Genomic DNA, 25,376 nt, shown 5'->3' with positions numbered 1-25,376 from the left:
AAAAATTGAGGATCATGGCATCTGGTCCCATCACTTCATGGCAAATAGAAGGAGAAAAGCTGGAAGCACTGACAGATTTCATTTTCTTGGGCTCCAAAATCACTGCAGATGTTGATTGAAGCCATGAAATTAAAAGACACTTGCTCTTTGGAAGGAAAGCTATGACAAACCTAGACAGAGTATTAAAAAGCAAAGACATCACTTTGCTGACAAAGATCCATATAGTTAAAGCTATGATTTTTCCAGTAGTCATGTTCAGATGTGAGTGTTGGACCATAAAGAAGGCTGAGTGCTAAAGAATTAATGCTTTTGAACTGTGGTGCTGGAGAAGACTCTTGAGAGTCCCTTGGACTGCAAGGAGATCCAACCAGTCAGTCTTAAAGGAAATCAAACCTGTACATTCTTTGGAAGGACTGATGCTTACACTGAAGCTCCAATACTTAGGCCACCTGATGCGAAGAGCTGACTTATTGGAAAAGACCCTGGTGCTGGGAAAGACTGAAAGCCAAAGGAGAAGAGGGTGGCAGAGGATGAGAAGTTTAGGTAGCATCACCATCTCAACAGGCCAGAATCTGAGCAAACTCAGGAGATAATGAAGGACAAGTAACCCTAGCACATTGCAGATCACAGAGTGGCAAAGAATCGGACACAATTTAGTGACTGAACAGCACCAGCAGAAGTCATGCTGACACCAGGTATGTCTTCTGACATGGATGCAGTTGTGTTATCTAGTGGAAGCATCTACTAACTTATGTATTTTTTAGTCTACATATATTTCTTGAGGGCCTACTAGATGTCTGACACCAGTGCTAGAGCCAGAAGATCCGAGGAGACTTCTTTCACTTGTACAGTTCAGGGGGTGGGAGTCACACCTTGCAAAGGATCTTGGGGAGACAGTGAGATAGCATATGTAATGAACTTGAATTCTTACTTTTATTGTTGATTTCTCATCTAGAAAATCATTCCTTATGGTTCCCTGAGAACATCTGGACAATGAGTTTCACAAATGTCACTTACATCACCTTTAAGCCCAGTTGCTGATATTTACTGTTAAAGAAAAATAACTGATTCTGTTCTCACATTTCTCCCCTTTATCAGCTCTGCTATCGGTCCTCTTTCACTCCCCTCATAGCGATCATAATCCAGTGCCATCCCAAAGGGACCAGGCACAGCTAACCATTCTGCACACAGATGGAAACTGCAAGGTTTAGGGGTGTGATTCAGGGCAGGGTGACAAACTTGAAGTCAATGTCTTCCACCTCACCCTAAGCCAGCCTTTCCCTGCCTCTCTGAAGCCGAAGCCCCTCACTCCTCTCAGCCTCCCAGCCACACCTTTGCTGTTTTCCCCATCTGGCCCTCCCCATTGCAGGTTGTCTCTTTATCTGTCTCCACAACTTTGTGTTGGGTTTATCACTCATCCCTCTATCCCTGGGGTCAACTACAGCACCTGGTGCAAAATACGTGCTTGGGTGCTTAGTGTGTCTGACTTTCTGAGCCTTGGACTACGGCCCACCAGGTTCCTCTGTCCATGGGGTTTTCTAGGCAAGAATACTGGCGCAGGTTGCCATTTCCTTCTCCAGGGGATCTTTCTGACTCAGGGATCTAAACTGCATCTCCTGTGTCTCCTGCATTGCAGGCAGATTCTTTACCCGCTGAGCCCTCAGGAAAGCCCATAGTAGCTGCTCTGTAATTATTTGTACTGAATAAAAAGATGAAGAAAGGCAGGGGACACTTCTTTCACTGATGTTTCTATTGTCTGAGTAAAGACCCCTACTATGCATTGTCTTGGGGTATGTTTTCTACTTTATCTCTTCTTTTCACTTTCTTCCATTACCTGAGTCTCCCTGCATCTCTGATCCCTACTGTCCTGAGATTAGGTCTCTACCTAGGGTCTCAGGTGGAAAGAAGTGATACTTCTACTCCCAAGGTGCCAGTCCATGGCAGCTCACCACCAAATGGTTTGTAACTCTGGCCCTGAAGGAAGCTCAGAGAGGCTGAAAGCTCTGTGCACCCTGGCCCACCGTTACATGAGTGACACCATCTCCCCGACAGCACTGTAGGCCAAGGAAAGGGTGTCCTGGACCCTGGAGGAGGGGGATGGCTCAGGGATCCACAGGGGCTGTCACATGGGAATGAGACTGGAAAGGTCACAGCAGGTGTGAGTGGCAGAGAGCTGGTAACTGAGGTGGGGGGACAAATGAGAACCATCTCAGTGTGAGCAGCCTCACCCAGAACCCCACTGCCAATGTTCGTCTAAGATGTGACGAATAGAATATTTTCACTACCCCCTATAATCCCTCTGAATGAGGAGGCGGTGGATTTGGCAGCATCATAAACTCTTCCCTGATCTAGACCATCCCCCAGTCACTATCCTCGGGGCTGCCTCCTGCCAGCTCCAGTTATTAAGTTTCGTAGGAAACTGACAATCATGTTCGTTGCTGGGTCAGGGCCACATGACTATGTAAAGCCACTCATAGGACCCTATGACTCTGCCAGGATGGTTGATGTGATCTTAGGTGGGCCATTCAGAGCACTCCCTTGAACCCTGATGTCTCTGAGCTTCTTTCCTTATGAGTTAGATGCCTTGGGAATATGAAAACCCTGGGGCAAGTAGGTTTGGACTCCCTCACTAGGTGTAGAAGCCTTAAGGAAGAAGGTTATTAGCCTAAGACCATCAAAGAAGAGCGAGTGGAAAGAGCAAGGATGAGAAAGACTGAGCTGAAGGTTTCTGATTTCTTGGGTTCAGTCACTGAGATCTTTCTGTCTGCTCTGGTTCCTGTGTACAGGATCTCCAGTGTTCTTCTGAAAGTCTCCCCTTTCCTTGAAACCAGCTGGATCTGAGCTCCTCTCACTTGTGGTTCAGACTTGGTTCTAGATCCTCCCTGATTATGATGCACCTCCCAGACCCAAAATGAGGCACCCATTTGTTTTAGCACCATTAAGAGTGAAACTTTTTATTCTTTAGTGAGAATAGGGTTTGCAGAGCACCAAACACAGTTCACCAGCTTCGCTGGGCAGGAGTGCCCTAGTGTGAGCGAGTGTGTGTTAGGAGCGGCCTGATTCCTGAACCAGTCCAAGCTTTTACACTGCTGGAGCCAGGCCAATCCTTTCATTTTTTCGATCAAAAACTGAGAAGTACTGCCTCAGGAAGACGTCACCCAGGATCCAGTTGCTTTGATACCTACTTTCTGAGCCCCCTTGAAAGATGCTACTGCAGGAGTTTTGAACCTGAAGGAGTTAGAGACACACACCAGTCACCCTGTGCACTTAGCTGTGACTCCCTCCTCAATATCCAGACCTGGCACACTTCTTGGTTTTGTTTCCTTCTTTTGGTAAGTATCAGGTGATTTTTCTCAGCAGCTGGGGATATGAGGGCTCATCCCAAACCAAAAAGCGCCAAGACGTGTGGTAGCCATACGGCAGGAGTGTGGGGAGGGGAGGATTGGGAGTTTGGAATTATCAGATGCAAAGTAATATACAGAGGAATGATAAGCAACAAAGTGCTACTTATAGCACGTGGAACTATATTCAATATTTATTCATTAACTAATGGAAAAGTATGTATATTTGTATATGTGCAGCTAAACCTCTTAGCTGTGCAGCAGAACTTAAGGCAACGCTGAAGGTCAGCCACACTGCAGTACAGATTCTAGAATCTGGACCTGCTCCTCATTTTCTCAGCAGAGAACGCCTGTTCTTCTCCCGGGTCCCCACAATGAGCTCTTGTTTTTACTGTTAACTTTGTTTTGGAGTGTAGCTGATTAACAATATTCTGAGTTTCAGGTGGAGAGAAAAGGGACTCAGTCATACATATACATGCATCCTTGTCCCAAAGACACCCTCCCATCCAGGCTGCGCCCGTACATTGAGCAGATCTCCCTCTCTATACAGTAGCTCACTGCTGGTTATGCATGTGAAATACACTCAAAGCAGTGCTCACAGTGCATTCTTTAAGACTTAACTCAGGCCCTCTGAGAAGCCTGTTGGGACCCACACTCAGCCTTTGGCCACTCCAGGCTTGGCTGGGTGACTTATTCTGGTCTCCATCCCCACTGATCGGTCCATAGCCCTCATCACCCCTAATAAGTCCCCGGGGTCCCTTTGCAGAGCACAGTGGGGTGTCATTTGTATGGAATCCAGGGCAGATTTGTCTAGATCCAAGCAGGCTTCCCTATGGCGCCGAGTCAGGGGTTTTAGAATTACTGCAATTCCCTCTCTTCCTCAAAGCCTTCTTTGAGCCCAATAGCCTGCTATGAACTCCTCCAGGGAGCTGACGTGAAGCCTCCACCCTGCGTCAGGGCTGAGCAATCACTGTGCACCCTTTATTCATATAGCATCCAACCTCCCCACAGAGGGGTCGGGTAGCCTGACTCACAGAGCGGAAACTGGGACTTAGCAAGGGGATGTTGCAGTTAAGGTCTAAGGTAGCCATGTAATTTATTGTAACTGGGATAATTTCAAGAAGGAAAGGGAGACTGTTAATCATTATGGTGGGACAGCACACAGGGACTGCCACCAGCCAACCCCCCTTGTCACATGTCCTATGTTAGGGATCCCTAAAGCTGACTTTCCATGATCCTGCTTCTGAGGGCTCTAGCTGAACTGAAGATCTATGAGGGCAGAGGCCCTTAGTGTTCCCTTCTCCTTGTGACTCCCACCATGCCATCATGGAGTGGTATCTCCACATTTATTTCAGGAAGATTTGTATTCTAGACTGTCCTCTACTCTCAAGGTGTTGAATTTTGTGGGAGGTGCTGGCCCAGCCAAAGGGGCTCAGCAGCATCTTCAATGGTGTGGCTTGGCCTGCAGAGGGTGCCCTCCTCTCAGCAGTAGCCCAAGGGTTCCTGAAAACCCTAATTTAGAGAACCAACCCTCAGGGATGGCCCCTCACCTTGGTGATGTAGGCTTGAGGGGGCAGTGGATAGTCGATGCCATTGATGTTGAAGATGACAGGAGGCAGGGTCCTGATGGCATCACATGAAACCACATACTGTTAGAGAGAAGGAGAGAGCTTGGCCAGAGGATCCTTATTAAGTGGGGAGACTGGGAGTGACCCTGTGGCATGACCCTTCACCTCAGAACTCTGGGGCTTGGCCTTCATGAGCTTGTGGATGTTGGTGACCTGTTCTGTTGGGCCATAGATCAGGGATGTCCCGGTGTCCACAATGGCATGGCATCCACAAGGACAAGCGACAACATTCCCGTTCATGCTGATGCTGAGAGACAGTAGGACAAAGCAGGCATCAGGGTCATGCGGAAGGCTCCCTCCCTCACAGCTGCCCCTTCCCTGATGTCTCCTGAGCAGAGCTTCATCTCTTACCCTGACTTTTCCTTTGCCCTGATCACGGCACCTTCCTTGACATCCTTGAATGCAGTACTTGAATATACCAGGTTTTTGCACCTTGACACATGCTGTTCTTCCTTCCTAGAAGAGCCCCCTCCCCTTTGACTAGCTAATCCTCCTCATCTCCCAGATTCAGCTTAACTGCCATGGTTTCAGGGAGTCTTTCCTCCGGTGTGTGCCAGTCTCCTCTCCTGGTCACACATGAGGTAGACCCTTCCTCATGTCTGATGGTGGTGGTGGTGGTGGTTTATTCCCTAAGTCGTGTCCGGCTCTTGCGACCCCATGGACAGTAGCCTGCCAGGCTCCTCTGCCCATGGGATTCTCTAGGCAAAAATAATGCAGTGGGCTGCCATTTCCTTCTCCAGAGGATCCTCCCAAACCAGGAATCAAACCCAGGTCTCCTGCATTACAGGCAGAATCTTTACCAACTGAGCTACAAGGGATGCCCCTCGTGTCCAGCATGTACCAAAGTGACAATTCACTATCATTGTGTGTCATTTCTTGCACATTTGCCTCCTTAGATGTGAGGGCAAGTTTTATTCTCATCGCGGCCCTAAAGTGCCTGGCACAGTGGATGCACAATGCTTGTCTGCTGAATGAGTGAAAGAAGACTGTGAAAATAATGAATGAAGACCACCCAGAGAGGTGTACCTCACGTCTCACCAACAATGGGACAAATGCACAGTGAAGACGGAGGTTCCTGCGGCAGCAGATTCTCATAGGGGTGGGGGAGGCCGGCTGCCCTGGGAGAGGGTGTCACTGGGCTCAGACACTGAGACCCTGACCAGGCGATGCCTGACTAGACACTGAACCTCAAAGGACAGGTAAGCTTTTATCTGAGGGTAAAACACAGAATCTCATCAATTATTGCCTCTTCTTCTCAAGCCACTCCTGGATCCCACCTTCCTGATTCTCTCAGTTATAGCCCCTGCCCCACTGTGTGCCCAGGGAGGTGGGATGTCTCTTTTTATGAGTCTCTTTCGGGTCCCAAGACTGTGGCCAACCTCTCTCCACTGCTGGCTAGCTTCTTCCTAAGGAGACCAGTTTTCCTCATTTCTTTAGGACTTTCCCTGTTTTTCAACTGACATTTATCTGTACTGAGAACTTCCTTGGTCCCTTGTAGCCCTGGACAGTTGGTGATCTTATCACAGCTCTTTTCAGGTCGAGTAAATTCTCCCTGATCCTCTTTACCCCACACTGTAGGATCCTCTAACTGTGCTCCCCACCTCACACTCTGGGGTGCAGTCCTCCCGCAGCTGCACAGGCCTCTCTGGACTGTGTGATGGACCCTGTTCAGAGCCCTGGTCAGGAGGCCTGGGGTGATTATGAACCCATGGGTGGTTTGTGTATCTATGTGTTTCTGTGTTTATATGTGTGTTCATTTGTGGCTCTGTGTGTGTACTTGTGTGTCTCTGGCTGGCTATGCATGTTTGTACGTGCCTGCTTGTGTCTTGGCATGTGTGTCTGTGTGTCTGTGTTGTTGTAGGTGGTGTGTATGTCTGTTGACTGTGTGTCTGGGGGTGGATTTGTGTGTCTGCCTGTGTCCATGTACAGAGGTGGGAGCATCACTTGCGGTGACCCTCAGAGGGAGAGGCTCACTGGTTCACGCTTATCTTCCAGTAGCGAGTTTCGGACACTGGTACCCAGTTGAGCTCTCCCTGGTAGTAGCGGTGGTCCACCCCACCAAACATCAGCGCACTGCCCTCCGACTTGTTTCTGCAGAGAGAAGAGAGGGGAGATCCTTGAGGACGGTAACAGCAGCGCTGTCTGAGAGCCGTGCTCATCCACCCATCAAGGCCCCAATAAGGTCCCCATGTGCAGATGCAGAAATCGAATCCAGGAGGGATGGAGAACCAGACCCAGGTCGGTCGCTGACTAATGAGTGGCACAGAGGAGGTTGAAGCTGGGCCACCTGGCTGGTCTCCATCCACTCAGTCTTCAGAAGAGGGCCTGGAACTCCTGTGACCTGAGTGCTCAGATACCCTCAGAGGTTAGTGTGCTGAATGGTTTTGGCTTCCCCCTTGTCCAGCCTGTATTTTTCAGAAAAATCAAGGCCTGAAACAGTAAGGGTGTGGCTTCAAGTCACCCAGGGTTGGCTTCACTGGCCCGTGACCTGTGCTGTCCTTTGGGCCCCACACTCAGCAGGGCCCCCACCTCTGCTCGCCCTGTCTTGAAATTCCCAATACTTATTGAAAAAGGCGTCCCACACTTTTGTTTTGGGTCCCACTCTTTCTTTTTGCACTGGATCCTGCAAATTGTGTAGCTGGTCCTGGGTGCCCAGTGAAATGTTAGTGAGAAGGGAAAGATTTCCACCATCCCGCTCTTCCCTTTCATGTCAAATTCATCAGCAAATCCTGCTGCCTTTTCTTACAACTCGTATCCTGACACCTTGCATTAGTCTTACTTTTTGCTCTCCCCCTACACTAAGCCCCGGCTCTTGCGCCCAGGAGCATGGTTGTGTTCTAATAAAACTTTATTTATAAAAGGCAGTGGTGAAGCCAGGTGGGGCTCTGGGGCCATAATTATCCTGGGTTAGATTATCTCTCAAGATACTTCTATGTCAATTGTTTCATAATTTTCATGCAACTGAAAGCATCTTACAACTAATTTGGAGAGAGGGATTGTCCAGTTTAGACTTACTTGCTCAAGTAGAAGGCAAAGACAGGCTCAGAAAGGGCACCGTGCGACCACAAATTGTCAAAGATGGGGATGGTATCTTTGAAGGCGATGGAGGGAAAGGACAAGCCCAGGACGCCATCAAAGGGTACAAAATCAAATCCGGATTCCACCAGGCTTAGGCCAAACGACTGTTTAGGGCTAACAAGGTTCCCGATCTGTGGGCGAGAAGAGTGTTCCCACGTAAAGGTTTGTTAAGTGGGTCTAGGGTTGAGGAAGAGATGCCATTAGCACCGCAGAGATCTGAGGTCTTTCTGTGTCCTCGGTAGATCTCAGATGGTTAGACCGAGCTGGGAGGGGAATTTGGGTTCTATATATGTGAGTCTGTGGATTTTTAAAATATCTGCTCCTTGAAAAACACCATCTGAGTGAGTCAAATTGGCCTCACGGCTTCTGTAAGGGTGGGGCAACTAAGAGTCAGGCCAGGACCCAATGGTGCCCCCTTGTGGACAAAACGAGTAAAGAGCAGGAGAGACTTCCCTGGCGTCTCTGAATTGACAGAAGCGGACTGAATTGATGGTAATGTATTTTGGGTTCTGCATCTGCCCAGAAAGACAGAAGTCCATTATGCAATGTTTCTGGCAGGGTTCTATGAAATTACTGCCTGGGAAATACCCTTTTTGTGGTATGTGTTTGTTTGTGTGAAATGCTGGTAATGTATTTTGGATTCTGCATCTGCCCAGAAAGACAGAAGTCCATTATACAATGTTTCTGGAAGGGTTCTATGAAATTGCTGCCTGGGAAATACCTTTTTCTGGGGTATGTGTGTGTTTGTGTGAGTGTGTATGAGAGAGTAAGAGAGAGGCGAACTACTCAGGTAGTTTGGGGGAGGGAGGCTATAGGTTTTATTAGACTCCCAAAGGCGCTATATGTTGAGAACACACTTACCAGGCCCCGTACATCTCTGGCCTCCTCCGGATACCTGAAATGCTTGACTGCACCCAGGGTCCCCAGATCAGTTTTATCCTTTCCCCAAACACCCACCACCAGCTTCGGTTCTGACAAGCCAGCCCAGCTCCACTGCTTACCACACGTGTGACCTCAGCAGGGCTCTTACTGTCTGCACCTCAGTTTCCTCATCTGTATCATGAGCTAATCAACGCACCTGCTGTGTGGGGTTGTTGCAGGTTTAAGCAAGTTATTACCACGAAAGTGCCGGGCACTGTCTGAGAATATAAAAGTCGGTGCTTTTTCCCCTGCTTCTGGCTCCCAGCAAAATGAAACCTGAGCTGCTCATGGGCAAAGGAGCTGCAAGTCCAGAGCCCAAGCCACTGTCTGGGTGAGCTAATCCATTTGTTTGTGTGTCACTACAGAGACTGTCTCCCCAGGGACAGGATCCTGTGGGTAAATGGCCAGTATCTACGGGAGTTAGGGTGGGACGGTCCTGCCAGCTGGTCCTGTATCTCTTTTGTAATCAGTGGTCCCTCCATAGTCAGTCCTCAGCTTTTGTTTCCACATTACCCGAACAGTGTCAGAGCCAAGAAATCCCCGAAAAATCCCAGATCCATAGACGATGCTGATAGGCTTGCCTACTTCCCCGTAGCTTAAAGAATTTTGAGGATTGAAGGCATTGTGTGTTCCTGCAGACACAAGAGATGAGTGTCAGTCAGGTGCCAAAACAGGGCAGAGAGAAGGGTGGAGAAGGGAGAGTCAGGGCAAGAAAAATGGGTGGGTTGGAGGGTGTTTGTACTCACGACAGGCTGGACTTTTACAAGTGGTGGAAGGCACCCACAAGTTAGCTGAGCCTGTGTCAAAGACGACCCGGAACTCCTGAGGGGGTGTTCCAATGGTGATGACACCCACGTAGGCAATCTTGGGGACCAGGAGAGGTGGGTTAGTGCAGATCTGGCTCCCCTCAATTCCCACATTGCTGCCTCCCTCTGGGTGTCACATGTCTCCTGAGATCACTTTCCAATCGACATGCAACTCACAGCCTTTGTTCTCAGAGGTGCCTGCATTTGATATTTTTTCCTGCACTACGTGGTAGGTAGGATATTCACTCTATGACCAGGGGTTGAAAAAGTGCCTTCTGCATTCGAAGCCCAGAATCATAAGCACTGGACCTCCAGGGAAGTCCTGGCGCCTTCTCTGAGAAGCTCTCTAGACTTCTCTTCAAACCCAGCCTGAGCACCTCCTTCTCCAGGAGGTCTTCCTTGATCAATCCCAGCCATTCCTTCTAAAATCGGACCACATCCCATAAACACCACACAGGTGACCCTTTCATTTGTCATATATTTACTCTTTGCCTTTCCCTCAGACTAGCCTGCACAATCTTGAAGACAACATGTGCCCTTTTTTCTAATCTAATAACAATATCCACTGTTAGAATTCTATATTAGATTCTTATGTCCTTATATGGGATAGGGATTCAGTAACTTTTACTGCTGTTATTCTTTCATCTGTGGAAGCTGAATTCTTCTGCCTGCATTCAACTTGCTTTGCAGTTGGCTTTATCTTTTGACAGGAGATGGCTCACCCTTCATCTGTAACTGAGTGGCCCACTTAGTTCACAAGGAACAATCTCCCTCAAACTAATGACACATCTTTGACACAGAAATGGATGTTTACCTGCCACCTGGTCATTGCTGGGCCCAGTCACCACAAACCAAGAGTTGAGGATGAGAATGCCTTCTCCTCTGGAACGGGGTCCCTGTTCCCCACTGTTTCTGCCTCCTGCAGGAGCCCCAACCCAACATCCCACCCACCACCTCCAGAAGAAGCACAGTGCTAGGCCAGAGCACCAGGGGGCGCTGTGGAGAGCCATCCTCCCAACGAACTCACATCCAGATGGTTCCTCAGGGGGAGAGTAGCTATTTTGGAGTCATTCTTGGAAAGTCTGTAAGCTTCTTGTTCCAGGAAACTGTTCAGCAAGTTTTTTTCCCTCAGGGTTTCTCTCAAGGTCTTGATTTTCCTTAGAGGCAAACTTTCACCGAGGATTAGGAAAAGAAACAAAGAAGGTACAATTAGCTGTCCGTGTTAAGGTATAACTGATACTGTAATGCACTGTGTATTTTCTAAGCGTTTTTATGAGCGTCACCTTATTATCGGAATGCCATGCAAATACCATGGCAAAGACGTAGGTTTGAATACACGTTCTGTTGTGTAGCATTGGGTAAGACCATTTGGATTCTCAGCTTACCCCTGGGTAAAGAGGTGGAATGTAATGATTCCCACCCTCCATATAGAAAATTTGGGAGGTAAGTGCAGCGATGGATATAATGTACCTGATGTATAGCAAAGCTCAACAATGACAGCCATTAGCATTGCTGTTGCCATCCCACTGAATCCTTCTCGAGGAAGGTTGTAGAAGAGGACCATTATCCTATTTTTACAGGGAAGGAATCAGAAATTCAAGGCGATTGTCACTTGGATGTGGTCACACTGCGTGTCAGATGTAAAACTGCATAGAAGTAGCTCTCCCAATCTTTCTCCAATAAAAATCGGAAAAGAGGGTTGAGAGAAGAATCCAGGAGATAGGAAACAAATTAGGGAAATTAAGAGGCTAAAGAAGCAAGGATGAGTCAAAATTGAAAAACCAAAGAAGAGAAAACAACACGGAGAGGTCTGCACTCACAGAGACTTCCAAAGAGATGGAGAGGTGAGTGAGAGAGACCCAGAGATGTGGACATAGACATCCCCCCACTGCAGCAGAGAGAGGAGAGAGGACACCTGGAATAACCTGCAGGAAAGTGCTGTTCCACGGACACACCTACGTCTGTACAGGTTGTGCACAAAACAATTGCAAGGAGTTCCATCTTCAGCAGGCCACCACGTGATGGGGTCCAAGAGTTGTGCGACCATGCAAACCTCGACCCTCGGGACCCACAGTTTCTATAGCAAGGTGCATGCATGCGTGATAAGCCCCTTCAGTCCTGTCCAACTCTATATGACCCTATGGGCCACAGCCTGCCAGGCTCTGTCCATGGGATTCTCCAGGCAAGAATATTGGAGAGGGTTTCCATGTCCTTCTCCAGGGGATCTTCCCGACCCAGGGATCAAACCCACATCTCTTACATCTGCTACATTTACATGTGGGTCCCTTACCACTATCACCACCTGGGAAGCCCAAGGCTAGATAAGCAAGGATAAGTACCTATAGCAAGGTACTTATCAATAAGTAAGAGATGAACTTTAGGACTATCAGGGAAATAGTCCATTTCTTTCTAACCCAGAAAGGAAGATGATGCTGCTCACAGTCCCCGTACTTACATGACTATGCACTCTGAGAGTGCCACCAGCCCGAGGAGCACAAGCCACTTCATGCTCCTTTCCTGGCTCCAAGTGCTCAGGGAAGCTCTCGTTCTTTAGCATGCAGTGGCGACAGGAGCTTCTAGTTATATGTGCTCTAACCTGCCCTAGCTGTCCCCTTTAGGCCACTAACGGATCTGATAAAAATGCAAAGCTCTCGATAAAATTTTTATCTCCATCCTTGTCCTTAGGGAATGGACTTAGAAAATTCTCAGAATACAGAGAATTCTACTGTGATCTCTTCCTTGAGGCTTGGGTAGAAAACCAGAGTGAAGCACATGGACATCTAAGGCGTGGAGAAACTTGCCAACTTGTAGAAAATAACTGCAAAGAACACCATAAAAATGAATACTATGGGCCATGCTAGACATTCATGATCTCAAGTGGTCTGCCTGGCCAGTTCATGAGGTATGGTTTGCTGTCCTCATTGAAGAGCTGATTGCTAGGAGGAAAAGAGGTCAAATGGAAACGTGAAGACTACAGAGGCAGCCCAGGGACATATGAGTGGCTTTAGGTAGTGGGTGTAATGGCAGAGATCAGGGGCACCTATGATGCCTGCTGCTGCTAAGTCACTTCAGTCGTGTCCGACTCTGTGTGACCCCATAGACGGAAGCCCACCAGGCTCCCCCGTCCCTTGGATTCTCCAGGCAAGAACACTGGAGTGGGCTGCCATTTCCTTCTCCAACGTGTGAAAGTGAAAAGTGAAAGTGAATTCACTCAGTCATGTCTGACTCGTAGCGACCCCACGGACTGCAGCCTACCAGGCTCCTCTGTCCATGGGATTTTCTAGGCAAGAGTACTGGAGTGGCTTGCCATGATGCCAGTCTGCATCAAAGATTTAGGGCAGAGCAGTATTTCAATTGCATGATGTCAGTGTTGGAAGAAGTGCCATATGAATCCACAAGATATTTTATATCATCCAACAAACCTACAAGGAAGACATGTGTGCTGGTGTCTGATTAGATGGTGGAAAGTCAAAGCTGATCAAGACACAAGTGGTCTTTATCTTAATCGAGCTAGCTGTCTAGTTCTCACAAACTTATGGTCCAGGAGGCAGGAGATATGATAGAAAGCCTAGGCAGCCTGCTCAGCACCGGGCAGCACATGCCTTTCCACTGGGAGTACCTCTCCTCCACAGCAGCCATGCTGGAAAGTGGGTCAGTTGGCCATGTTTCCAGGAGAAGTCATAAGTCTGGATATTTATGTGCAAGTTCATGATTTTAATGTTAGCAACTAATGTTTATCCCCCCAAAACATAGTGGGAGATAAACCTCCACCACGGTGGGCTGGATTCAGCCTTCAGTCTATGCGGGTTTTATTTCTGGCCTAGAAGTAGGAGTGCAGTGGGGACAGAGGGGGATTTAATCCAAGGTGGTTGATTTAAAATGAGACTGAATTCATATTAAACATGTTAGTTTTCTTTCTATTTACAAAGAAAGATCACCAGGGACATGTCAGTCAATGACCTTAATAATGTCAATTTGCTGAAGATAAATGGATATATGTCTGATGTAAGTCTCCAGTAGGGTCCATGCTATGAAAAATTTTGACTGCCAAGAAAAACACAGAAAAAATAATTTTGAAGTGTCTTATCAATCAAAGAAGGCAAAGAAAGCCACTCAGGTCTCCAACCCAGACTGAGATGAACAGGGCTATGTGTTAAACTGTTACTGCAGCCAAAGGAAAGACGATAGTGTTTCCTGGCTCTTCCAGGACTCCCAGGGCCTGTTCCTGCATGAGATCTATCCTGGCCTGTCCCTTGGATACAACAACAGGGGCCTGGTCTGGACACCAGGTGTGTACAGTTGGGGCACTATGTCTTAACCCTCATTTTTGCAAATTGTTTAAATCCAGTTTTGGTGGTCCAGTCCCTACAGAGGGAATATGAGAACATCTAACAAATAACACACACATTTGCTCTTTAACTCAGTATTCTACTCCTCGGGATCTACCCAACGACACACTGGTGAAAATATAAAAAGCCATATGCACAAGCTATCTACTGTACATTGTTTTTAAAAATAAAAATATCAGCAACATACCTGAAGTGACCATCTGTGGGGAAATCTGCAATAAGGCACAGGGCACCCCAACACCGGGGTGTATTGTGGATGAAGGAGTGGTGGAATTGGTGACATTGTCAACTGTGTGTTTAGCTTTTTTAAAAAAGAGGGTCCAAAAACGTTCTAAGAGTTTGTTGCTTCTTATACACATGTATGTCTGTTTTCATTTAGAAAGAGAAAAAGAATTAGCCAAAAACTTCTAAAATGTAATTTATTGATGAGGGGCAGGGAAGTGAGCTTTTTCTTGTCTTATACTTTGATTTGCAGCCATGAAAATGTGTTATAAAATCAAAAAGTAATCACATGTGTCAAAATTGAGAACAAAGATTAATAAGTCTAATTGTTAACAAGTTGGTGGCTAGCTGCACATAACAAAACATTCCTTGAGTTGCTGTAAAATTCAGAATTATGACTCTATATTCAGAGTACTGAATGTACTCTGGCTGAGCAAGGTTTGGTTTGAGACAAGCCTATAATCAAGGGACTTGTTCCCTCTTTGATGCTCAAAAAATTCTTGGAGATTTGAATGCCTTGAGAGGGGGTGAATCAGTCATGTTCTTTGGGGACTTTGCCTTATGGATCTCGTTGGAGAAAAAGGACAGACACACAGGACAAGCCTGACATCGCTGGGTCTCAGCTGGTTGTGAGTTGAGTTCCAGCCACCAGACTTCAGGGTCAGGTGCTGATGTTATTCACAAGCCACCTTCAGAGAAGGAACAGAGGAAGGAGATTTTGCCCAGAGAGCAGTGTAGTCAGCCGGCCACGGGATCACACAGGGCAAGATGGGACAAGAGCTTTTGTTTGTCTCTTGGCTCTATCAGTTCCCTGGAGTTTCCACCCCTGAGGACAAGCACAGAAATAGCCAGAGTCACTGGCGATGCCCCTGGAACCTGATGCCCCTGGTGATAACCAGCCTGTGTCCACGGCCCTGGGCCCAGGGCTGACTCAGGCCTGTGACAGCACCAGGGTCTCCCTTCTGGGGACGATGTGATGGTTCATTGCTGGTAACTCACAAGTGAAGCATGTAACGAGGTCCTGGTTGGTGGCTTGTGGCCAAGTTCCAAGCCTGCATGCAATATTCGAAGTGGAAAAGTAGCCATCCATTAAGCTTGGTTACCTTGTGTCTTTACAGTGACCATTTCTCACATCTAAAATGTTCTTCTCCCAGCTTTTTGCGTCGCTGGCGTCTTCACAACGTTTATCACCATCTCAAATGTGTCTGCCTCAGGCGGGCCCTCCCTGGCCACTCCAGTCTCACAAGCACAGAGCCTGATCCATTCAAAGAGCCCATGGATACTGACTGCACTTCTCTGTGTGCTTCTCATGGGCACCTTCAGAGCTTGAAATTGTCCCCGATTTAAAGATGACAAAACTGAAGTTGAGAGGGGTTAAGCATCTCCGTGGAGGACTTAGAGCCCGAGAGTGTTAGAGGCAAGAGGTGAATCCAGGTCTGTCTGACTGCTAATCCAGCTGCTCCCGAGTCCTGGGCTCAGGGACCTGGAAGGAATGTAGGGAAGGCAAGAGGGTGGGGCACAGAGGGAGACAGTGAGAAAGGGCCTCACAGACCGGGGCTCTCACCTGGAGCATTGTCTTCTGGGGATGCAGTCTGATGGGCGCGTCACCTTCTGCAGTGTCACCAGTTGCCCTGGCGGGGGAGGCGCATGCGCTAGTTCATGGACTGACTGTTGTGACAAAAGGTGTTGCCTACCCTTTGTGTTGCTGTTTGATCGCTCAGTCGTGTCTGACTCTTTGGTGACTCCCGTGCTCCCACTGTAGTCCTCCAAGCTCCTTTGTGCATGGAATTTCCCAGGCAGGAATACAGGAGTGGATTGCCTTTTCCCCCTCTGTGACATCTACACATAACATTACTCATGTGGCTTGAACATTCAGAATTTTGACTCTGCATTCAGACTGGTGTTTCAACTTCCTGTTGCGGGAGCTGAAATGTCAAAGTGATACCACTGTATCTGCACAAATACCACCCCTCCCCATTTTTCTTTTGACACTGCAGTAGTCTGAAAATCGCAAAGGATTCTATGGAGGAAGGAGAAGAATGGGAACTATGTTCTCTCCATCCTGGAGGGGAGACACTATTGAACTTGAGTTAAAGACAAAGATATATGACACGGCTTTCAAAATGAGAGTGAGCAGAGCACTTAAGAACAGTGCTAAGCCAGATGGCCTGCATTCAGATTCCAACTTGGCCATCTGCTAGTTGTGTGTCCTCGGACAAACTACTTACTGTTTTCTATCTTTAAATACAGAATAAAAACAGAACCAATGAGTTAATATATGTAGGTTGCTTTGATTCATGGTAAGTGCCATATGAGTTTTATATAAAACGTGGATTGAAAAAATACAGCACAATGTGAGAGCTTTGAGTAAAGTTTTATTTGGGGCAAACAAGGACTACAGCCAGGGTGACGGCCTCTCAGTTAGCTCTGAGGAGCTTCACTGAAGAGGTGAGGCGAGGGAGGTCAGTGTGCATATTATTGGGGTTGAGGGGACAGGCAGTCAAGCACACATTTTAGCAGAAGTTTGTTGCTAGTGAGAAAGAGCAGTTGTCTATGTTAACAATTTTAGTGCTTTTGTAGATATGGGATTATACAAGATATCAAGCCCATCAGATCTTCTTTTGAAAATATTTCTTTGAAGTGTTCTTCTTCCTGTTTTCCCAGAGCACTGAGTACCTCACTCCTGACCTCTGCCCTGAAACGCCTTTCATGGTGTGCTGAAAATAAGTGACATCAGCGGCTAGTGACTCTATCCTTGTAGTGCCAGAGAGTGAGGGACAGTGCTTACTTGGCAAAGCTGATCAGGTATGTGGAACTCAAATTCATACCTGTTCCACCTGCTGTATGTGAGGAGCTTGTCCAGGACTAGGGAGCCTCTTCAGGGTCATGTCATGATTTGGGGAATCATCTGGTTCTCTCTCTGGCTTCCAGGTGAAGAGTCAAGACCAATAGAGCAGAAGAGACTTGGCCAAGCTCACTGCAGACCAAGGGATGTTCGTGACAAATCAGGGACTGGACCTCAGTCAAGTCAGAGTCCCGAATCAGCCTCCTGAAAGCTGTGTGATCTCTGTGCGGGGCTGTCCATCTGTGGAATGAATGGGCTGCATTGTGGGCCCCCAAGTCCAGTGGCTTTAAGTGGAGGCTGTCTGACCTGCAGCTGCTCTGGGCCTGCCTTGGGACTGCTGCCTGGAAGAGAGGCAATTTTTTCCTTCTGACATCTGGCTTGGCCCGAAGTGTTGGGGAACTTTGTTTGACCTCCTGGAGCCTTATCAAAGCAGATGCCAAGGTCAGTGGGGATGAAAAGGTGAGGGCCTGCTGTGTGACACCAAAGGGGGCCCAAACTAAAAACGAGCTTGGCCTGTCTTGGCTGATCAGTTGGTAAACAATCACATCAGACCCTGCATCTTACAGATTCACAGAACTCAACAAAGAATTATGTTCTCCAAAGAGGATGGATGGGGGAGGGATAAACTGAGAGTCTGAGATTAAAATATATACACTACTATGTATAAAATAGAAAATCAGCAAGGACCTTCTGTATAGCACAGGAATTCTACATAATATTCTACAATAACCTGTATGGGAAAGGAATCTAAGAAGGATACATGGATATGTATAAAGGAATTAGTTTCCCATACTACTAATACTTCAAGAGATGGGAATCCCAGACCACCTGACCTGCCTCTTGAGAAACCTGTATGCAGGTCAGGAAGCAACAGTTAGAACTGGACATGGAACAACAGACTGGTTCCAAGTAGGAAAAGGTGTACGTCAAGGTTGTATATTGTCACCTTGCTTATTTAACTTATATGCAGAGTACATCATGAGGAACTCTGGTCTGGAAGAAGCACAAGCTGGAATCAAGATTGCTGGGAGAAATATCAATAACCTCAGATATGCAGATGACACTACCCTTATGGCAGAAAGTGAAGAGGAACTCAAAAGCCTCTTGATGAAAGTGAAAGAGGAGAGTGAAAAGGTTGGCTTGAAGCTCAACATTCAGAAAACAAAGATCATGGCATCTGGTCCCATCACTTCATGGGAAATAGATGGAAAAACAGTGGAAACAGTGTCAGACTTTATTTTTTTGGGCTCCAAAATCACTGCAGATGCTGATTGCAGCCATGAAATTAAAAGATGCTTGCTCCTTGGAAGGAAAGTTATGACCAACCTTGATAGTATATTAAAAAGCAGAGACATTACTTTGCCAACCAAGGTCCGTCTAGTCAAGGCAATGGTTTTTCCAGTGGTCATGTATGGATGTGAGAGTTGGACTGTGAAGAAAGCTGATCGCCGAAGAATCGATGCTTTTGAACTGTGGTGTTGGAGAAGACTCTTGAGAGTCCCTTATACTGCAAGGAGATCCAACCAGTCCATTCTAAAGGAGATCAATCCTGGGTGTTCATTGGAGGGACTGATGCTAAAGCTGAAACTGCAATACTTTGGCCACCTTATGCGACGAGTTGACTCACTGGAAAAGACTCTGATGCTGGGAAAGGTTGGGGGCGGGAGGAGAAGGGGACGATGGAGAATGAGATGGCTGGATGCCATCACCGACTCTGTGGACATGAGTTTGAGTGTACTCCGGGAGTTGGTGATGGACAGGGAGGCCTGGCGTGCTGTGATTCATGGGGTCGCGGAGAGTCGGACACGACTGAGCGACTGAACTGAACTGAACTACTAATACAAAACTATAAATCAACTATACTCCAATATAAATTGAAAGCTAAATTTTTGAAAAGGTAAACTCTAGAGATCTGTGGGGCTCTTTTGACTCGCAGGGCTCCTGACGTGATGCTGGAGTGGACAGAGCAGGTGCAGGACGCCTTGACATTATCTCAGGTTGCAGTTTCCCTGGCTTTGGTGTGCTTCGGCTTCTAGTGGGCACTTTTGACTTGTCTTTGGAGGATCTAATACCCACAGACACCAGCTGGGTGCTAGCTGAAGGCTGAGACGTATGTGCTGGTAGGAGTGTGAAAGCCCAGTAATCTAACCTTAGGCTGGGGCACTTTTGAGGCACAACTTATGTTCCAGAGTTCCCTGTGGGAACAGGCTGCAGCTTCCCTCTCCGAACTTTCCCTGAAATCAGACCCAGGTTGATTTCATCCTTTTTCCTGTCCTACTTCCCCTGTGACCTTGCTTGTTTCTTTGGGAGATTTTTTTTTTTTAATTTTTGGCTGCACTGAGTCTTCACTGATGCTCAGGATTTCTCTACTTGCAGTGAGCAGGGGCTCCTCTGTAGTTGCAGTGCACTGGCTTTTCATTCCAGTGACTTCTCTTGTTGCAATTCACAGGCTCTAGGGTACACAGGCTCAGTAGTTGTGGCCCACCCACTTTGTTGCTCTGTGGCACGTGGAATCATCCTGAACCAGATCCCCAATGCATATCCCTTGCACTGGCAGGTGGACTCCTAACCACTGGATCAAAAGGGAAGTCCTTCTGGGAAGAACTTTGACATAAATCACTTTTACATGAAACCTGGCATCATGGCCTATTTCTGGAGAGATAAGATTGTCAAGGCAACCCCTTGAGACCAGGACTGATTTAGTTTCCCCTGCCAAGTGTTCCCACAGCACCTTGAAGCTGTCCCTGCCATGTGGCTTCGTCCTTGCTTGCTTCTGAAACCCATGCTCTAGCTTCTGGAGAGCAGGGATCTCACTTGACTCACTTGCAAGTATATGTGACTAGGTCTTGTCTCTTTACACCAGACTCTAATGTCAAAAGAAGGCTAACACAAAGATCAGTTATTAGATTATGAATGCTAGGTTACAGGTTCAACTGCTGTAATCAAACCCTAATTAACATTGTCTTAAATACAATACAATTCCATTTCCCTTTCATATAAAATAGTCTAGTTTACTCCACAGTGATGGCGACCCACTTCTTTCTTCTTGCTTTGCCATCTTCCACTTGTACTGCTTACCTCTGGTCTAATATGGCTGTTCCAGCTCCTGTCATTACATCTAGAGGTAGATGTACATTCCAGCTAGAGGGAGAAAGAAGGGGAAGCAGGATATGTCCCTTTTGTTTGAGGCATAACCAGAAATTATAAAATTACTTTCACTCATTTCTTACTGGTTGCAATGAAGTCACAGAGGCAATTTTATTGAAATGGCTAGGAAATGGAATTTTTATCTGTGTCGCCCTACACTAGGAGTTTAGTGACCTGTTAACAGTCCTGCTTCATTGAAGAAATGCTGACTTACTCTATGAAGGTATAAAACCCTTAAATTCAATGACTCCTCTTAAGTAAGGCTTATGTCTCACTCACATCTGTCATGGGTGGGAGGGAGCCCTACTCATCACAATCTCTCAGGGAGGAAAGCAGATGGAGACTCCCTCTGAACGCAGGGGAAGGGAGTGTGTGGCAAATTAGACTCTGGTTCTTAAGGGGGTCCGTTGGAAGTGACATATCACCTCTACTAAATTCCATTGGCTGAAGTAACTCCCATGGTCATGGCAAATCTGGGGTGGTGGGTACACAGAAGGGCAGGGGCATGTGATCCTACTGAAGAACATTCAAGATGAGCGACAAGGGCCACCACCCTTCATTCAAGTCCCTGTGCTTCTCTCTTCTTTGATCCTCCCCACCCTGCTCTCAGCCTCCTCTGGCTTGTAGATATGGATTTGGAGAAGACTCTCAGAGAGGGCATATACTAGGCTGTTAATAACTGTGAGATCTCCTGAGGACTGAACTGCAGATTATACATACCACATAGCTGAGCTTGTTTTGAAAATTGCTTTTCCATCTCAGGTCCGAAATCTCTCTCAATAACTCAGCTTCTTAAATATCTCATCTTTGTTGCCTCACCTTCTGATCCACCTGTCTCACCTTCCTTGCTTCTGTTCACATCACTTCTCCATCCAGTCCACCAGCATAACAAGATCCAGGACCGATGAGCCAATCGAGCGTTTTTTAGAAGTGGGTGAGAGCTGGACTGTGAAGAAAGCTGATCGCCGAAGAATTGATGCTTTTGGACTGTGGTGCTGGAGAAGACTCTTGAGAGTCCCTTTGCTGCTAGGAGATCCAACCAGTCCATTCTAAAGGAGATCAATCCTGGGTGTTCATTGGAAGGACTGATGCTAAAGCTGAAACTCCAATACTTTGGCCACCTCATGCGACGAGTTGACTCACTGGAAAAGACTCTGATGCTGGGAGGGATTGGAGGGGGAGGAGACGGGGACGACAGAGAATGAGATGGCTGGATGGCATCACCAACTTGATGGACATGAGTTTGAATGAACTCCGGGAGTTGGTGATGGACAGGGAGGCCTGGCGTGCTGTGATTCATGGGGTCGCAAAGAGTTGGACACGATGGAGCGACTGAACTGAAGTGAACTGAAGAACACCAAGGGGCTTCCCTAGTGGCTCAAACTGTAAAGAATCCACCTGCAATGTGGGAGGCCTTGGTTCACTCCCTGGGTTGGGAAGATCCCCTGGAGGAGAGCATGCTAACCCACTCTAGTACTCCTGCCTGGAGAATCCTCATGGGCAGAGCAGCCTGGCGGGCTACTCCATGGGGTCGCAATGAGTCAGACACGACTGAGTGACTAAGCACACAGCACAGCAGCACCATGACTATTTCTACCTTAATATTTTATGTTCCTGATCAAGGTCATCTGATGGGCTGAGATGGCGAGAACAGGGAGATCTCTTGTTTCCTCTAAAATCTCAACCGGGAAGGTGACTTCCTTGCACCTGAAGATGGGGTGTTCACGTTGAATCCACAGTACAGGGAGTCAGTGAATGCCCGTGGAGTGAATGAACGAGAGACTAAGGAGTAATCTTCTCTTTCTCTTTCACTTTCTGCCTGTATCAGGACCACTCTGAGTAGGAATGACATTGGGTGTAACGGAGGCCTGGCGTATGGGGACCTAGGTGCAAGTGATAGGGGACCACGGTCATAGGCGGCTGAAAAGAGCCAGAAGTGGAAAACAGGAGGAAGCAGGTGAGGAGCAGCCGTTTCTAATGCCACCTGCCTCTGAAGACTTGAATTTCCTTCCATGTTTACCCCTTCCCTCCTTACTCTAATTCTCTATCTGCAGTTATTCAGCAGGCCCAGCATCACCCCCTCCCCACCCAGCCTAAGATGATTTGCAGTGACCCAGCTGATTCAGAGATAAGCTTTTCATTTCCTCTCAACACCTTCAGTGGGGTCACTATGTCTGTCACATTTACAAATTCTTATCACTGTTTAGGAGTTTCTAGAACCTGTGTAAAAGATGTACAAAATAAGTCTCTGCCTACCCTTAGAGAAGTTGCCTTCTGTAGGGATACACATAATCTATATTTATACAGAGAGGCAGTGAATGTTCCATTCCAGAAAAATGTAGTAAAGGCTAAGAAAGGAAAAGAAAACTTGTGTTTGAAGACCATACAAGGAAGGTACTTACCCAGTCTTGATGGTATAAGATGGGCTTTCCAAAAGTGGATTTTAAGACTTGAAAAGTGTCAATGACAAGAAACCCAAGCTTACAAGGTGGCTTAGCTCCCTTTCCATAAAAATCCTGAGGTGGGCATCCAGCAGTGTCACAGGGCATGGAGCTCCATGCTGTCAGGGCTCAGGATTCCCCTCTTTTGTTGTGTGGTCAGACACAGCCTCTAGCCTCCTGATCACCTCATGGTTCAAGGTGACCACTCTGGCTCCAGCTATTGTGCCCACATTCCACTTTCCAGCACAGTAGCAGAAAGTGAAAGGATTCCTGAACATAAACTCAAGCTAGTCTATCTTTAGCGCTTTCTAATGTGCTACCCTTATTAATACAAATAGAAGATGAAATATTATGTAGTACAAAAGGGCGTATTACAAGACATTAAGGTCATCTACCCAGGCCCTCCCCAACCCCTAGAAACAGTTTCAGCCCAGCTTTCTGGCAGCTGCTGTCAGTGATGGTCACTCGGATGATATTTTCAAAGTGAAATGTTTGGAAAACCAGCTACAGCATATCGCTCAAGAGTTTCTGATGTCTCAGAAGGGTCAAAAGCTGAGGCAGCCTTCCTCACAAACCCCATCTTTGTTCTAACAGGTGACCACTCCTTGGAGAAGGGTGATCACTTGACCCAATGCCATTCATTCATAAGCTGCCTGGCGGCCAATGTGGAGGCAAGAACGTATAAATTCTGTCCAGTTGGGGCAACTGTGATTACCCAATAGGGCCTACTCTCTCTAGAATTTGAAATAGAAATTGGAGATTATCTAGGTAAAGGAGGGGAGGAACACAGTGAAAAAAGAACAGAGTCAAATAAGGAGAATGCGGCCAAGAATGACAATGTTCCTGGCATTGTCACCACAGGTGACAGGTCAGAGAAGCTGTCCAAGTTGGGTTTCTGTCACCAGCAATGAAGGTCTTAATTCAACATCTAATAAGTTTTTTAATTCGGGTGTCACAGATTTCCTTGGTCTAAGAAGCTGTCATTTGGGGTCCCATGTTTTCAAAGTTGCAGTTTTGGATGCTGCTGAGAGGCAAATAGGAAATGGGTTTTCCGTCCAGGCCTCTTTCCAGTACTAGATGGCTAGATAAGGCGGCGCTGGCAGCAGGCCTTTTTTCACGGGGCACCAGCCTGGTGATTCTGGGTGGGGGAGGGTGTATTGCATAAGGTCCTCTGTTATTTCTAAAGCACTACCCACACCGGATGGACTAACTGTAACCTAGCTACCCTGAGTTATTTTGAGGAGCTCGCCAGTCAGTTCCAGACTGAGAACCACTGCTAGGAACCCTGGTCACCTGGTGTATATAGGTGGGTGCTGCGACATACCCTCATTTCTGCACCTTGTTAAAATTCAGCTTTGATAATTCAGTCCCTATCGAAGGGAGTTGACAGCATCTAGCAAATGACACACACATATGCCCTTTAGCTCAAAAATTCTACTCTTAGGGATCTATCCCAAATATACAGTGGCAAGAATGCACCAAGCCAGATGCACAAGCTATTCACTACAACAGTTCAGTTCAGTTCAGTTCAGTCGCTCAGTCGTGTCCGACTCTCCGCGACCCCATGAATCACAGCACGCCAGGCCTCCCTGTCCATCACCAACTCCCGGAGTACACTCAAACTCATGTCCACAGAGTTGGTGATGCCATCCAGCCATCTCATTCTCCGTCGTCCCCTTCTCCTCCCGCCCCCAACCTTTCCCAGCATCAGAGTCTTTTCCAGTGAGTCAACTCGTCTCATGAGGTGGCCAAAGTATTGGAGTTTCAGCTTTAGCATCAGTCCCTCCAATGAACATCCAGGATTGATCTCCTTTAGAATGGACTGGTTGGATCTCCTTGCAGTATAAGGGACTCTCAAGAGTCTTCTCCAACACCACAGTTCAAAAGCATCGATTCTTCGGCGATCAGCTTTCTTCACAGTCCAACTCTCACATCCATACATGACCACGGGAAAAACCATTGCCTTGACTAGACGGACCTTGGTCGGCAAAGTAATGTCTCTGCTTTTTAATATACTATCAAGGTTGGTCATAACTTTCCTTCCAAGGAGCAAGCGTCTTTTAATTTCATGGCTGCAATCAGCATCTGCAGTGATTTTGGAGCCCAGAAAAACAAAGTCTGACACTGTTTCCACTGTTTTTCCATCTATTTCCCATGAAGTGATGGGACCAGATGCCATGATCTTTGTTTTCTGAATGTTGAGCTTCAAGCCAACCTTTCACTCTCCTCTTTCACTTTCATCAAGAGGCTTTTGAGTTCCTCTTCACTTTCTGCCATAAGGGTGGTGTCATCTGCATATCTGAGGTTATTGATATTTCTCCCAGCAATCTTGATTCCAGCTTGTGCTTCTTCCAGCCCAGCGTTCCTCATGATGTACTCTGCATATAAGTTAAATAAGCAAGGTGACAATATACAACCTTGACGCACTCCTTTTCCTATTTGGAACCAGTCTGTTGTTCCATGACCGGTTCTAACTGTTGCTTCCTGACCTGCATACAGGTTTCTCAAGAGGCAGGTCAGGTGGTCTGGGATTCCCATCTCTTTCAGAATGTTCCACAGTTTATTGTGATCCACACAGTCAAAGGCTTTGGCATAGTC

General features: G+C 47.2%; 1 protein-coding gene across 1 annotated transcript; it reads right to left on the bottom strand.

Annotated features, from left to right (window-relative positions):
- Nucleotides 1-3,081: 3,081 nt before the first annotated feature.
- LOC129548459 (pregnancy-associated glycoprotein 2-like) lies at nt 3,082-12,318 on the bottom strand. The gene is made up of 9 exons (XM_055414981.2): nt 12,230-12,318; nt 10,802-10,943; nt 9,715-9,832; nt 9,482-9,600; nt 7,985-8,178; nt 6,944-7,060; nt 5,075-5,216; nt 4,892-4,990; nt 3,082-3,228 (listed from the first exon to the last, which is right to left on the bottom strand). The coding sequence occupies exons 1-9, from the start codon at nt 12,280-12,282 to the stop codon at nt 3,082-3,084; spliced, it is 1,131 nt and encodes a 376-aa protein (XP_055270956.1). The 5' UTR covers nt 12,283-12,318.
- Nucleotides 12,319-25,376: the final 13,058 nt, after the last annotated feature.

This window comes from Moschus berezovskii, chromosome 25 (genome assembly GCF_049115385.1).
Source record: "Moschus berezovskii isolate FMDL1 chromosome 25, NW_MosBer_1.0, whole genome shotgun sequence".
Classification (NCBI taxonomy): domain Eukaryota; kingdom Metazoa; phylum Chordata; class Mammalia; order Artiodactyla; family Moschidae; genus Moschus; species Moschus berezovskii.
This window is presented reverse-complemented; position numbering and strand designations above follow the sequence as displayed.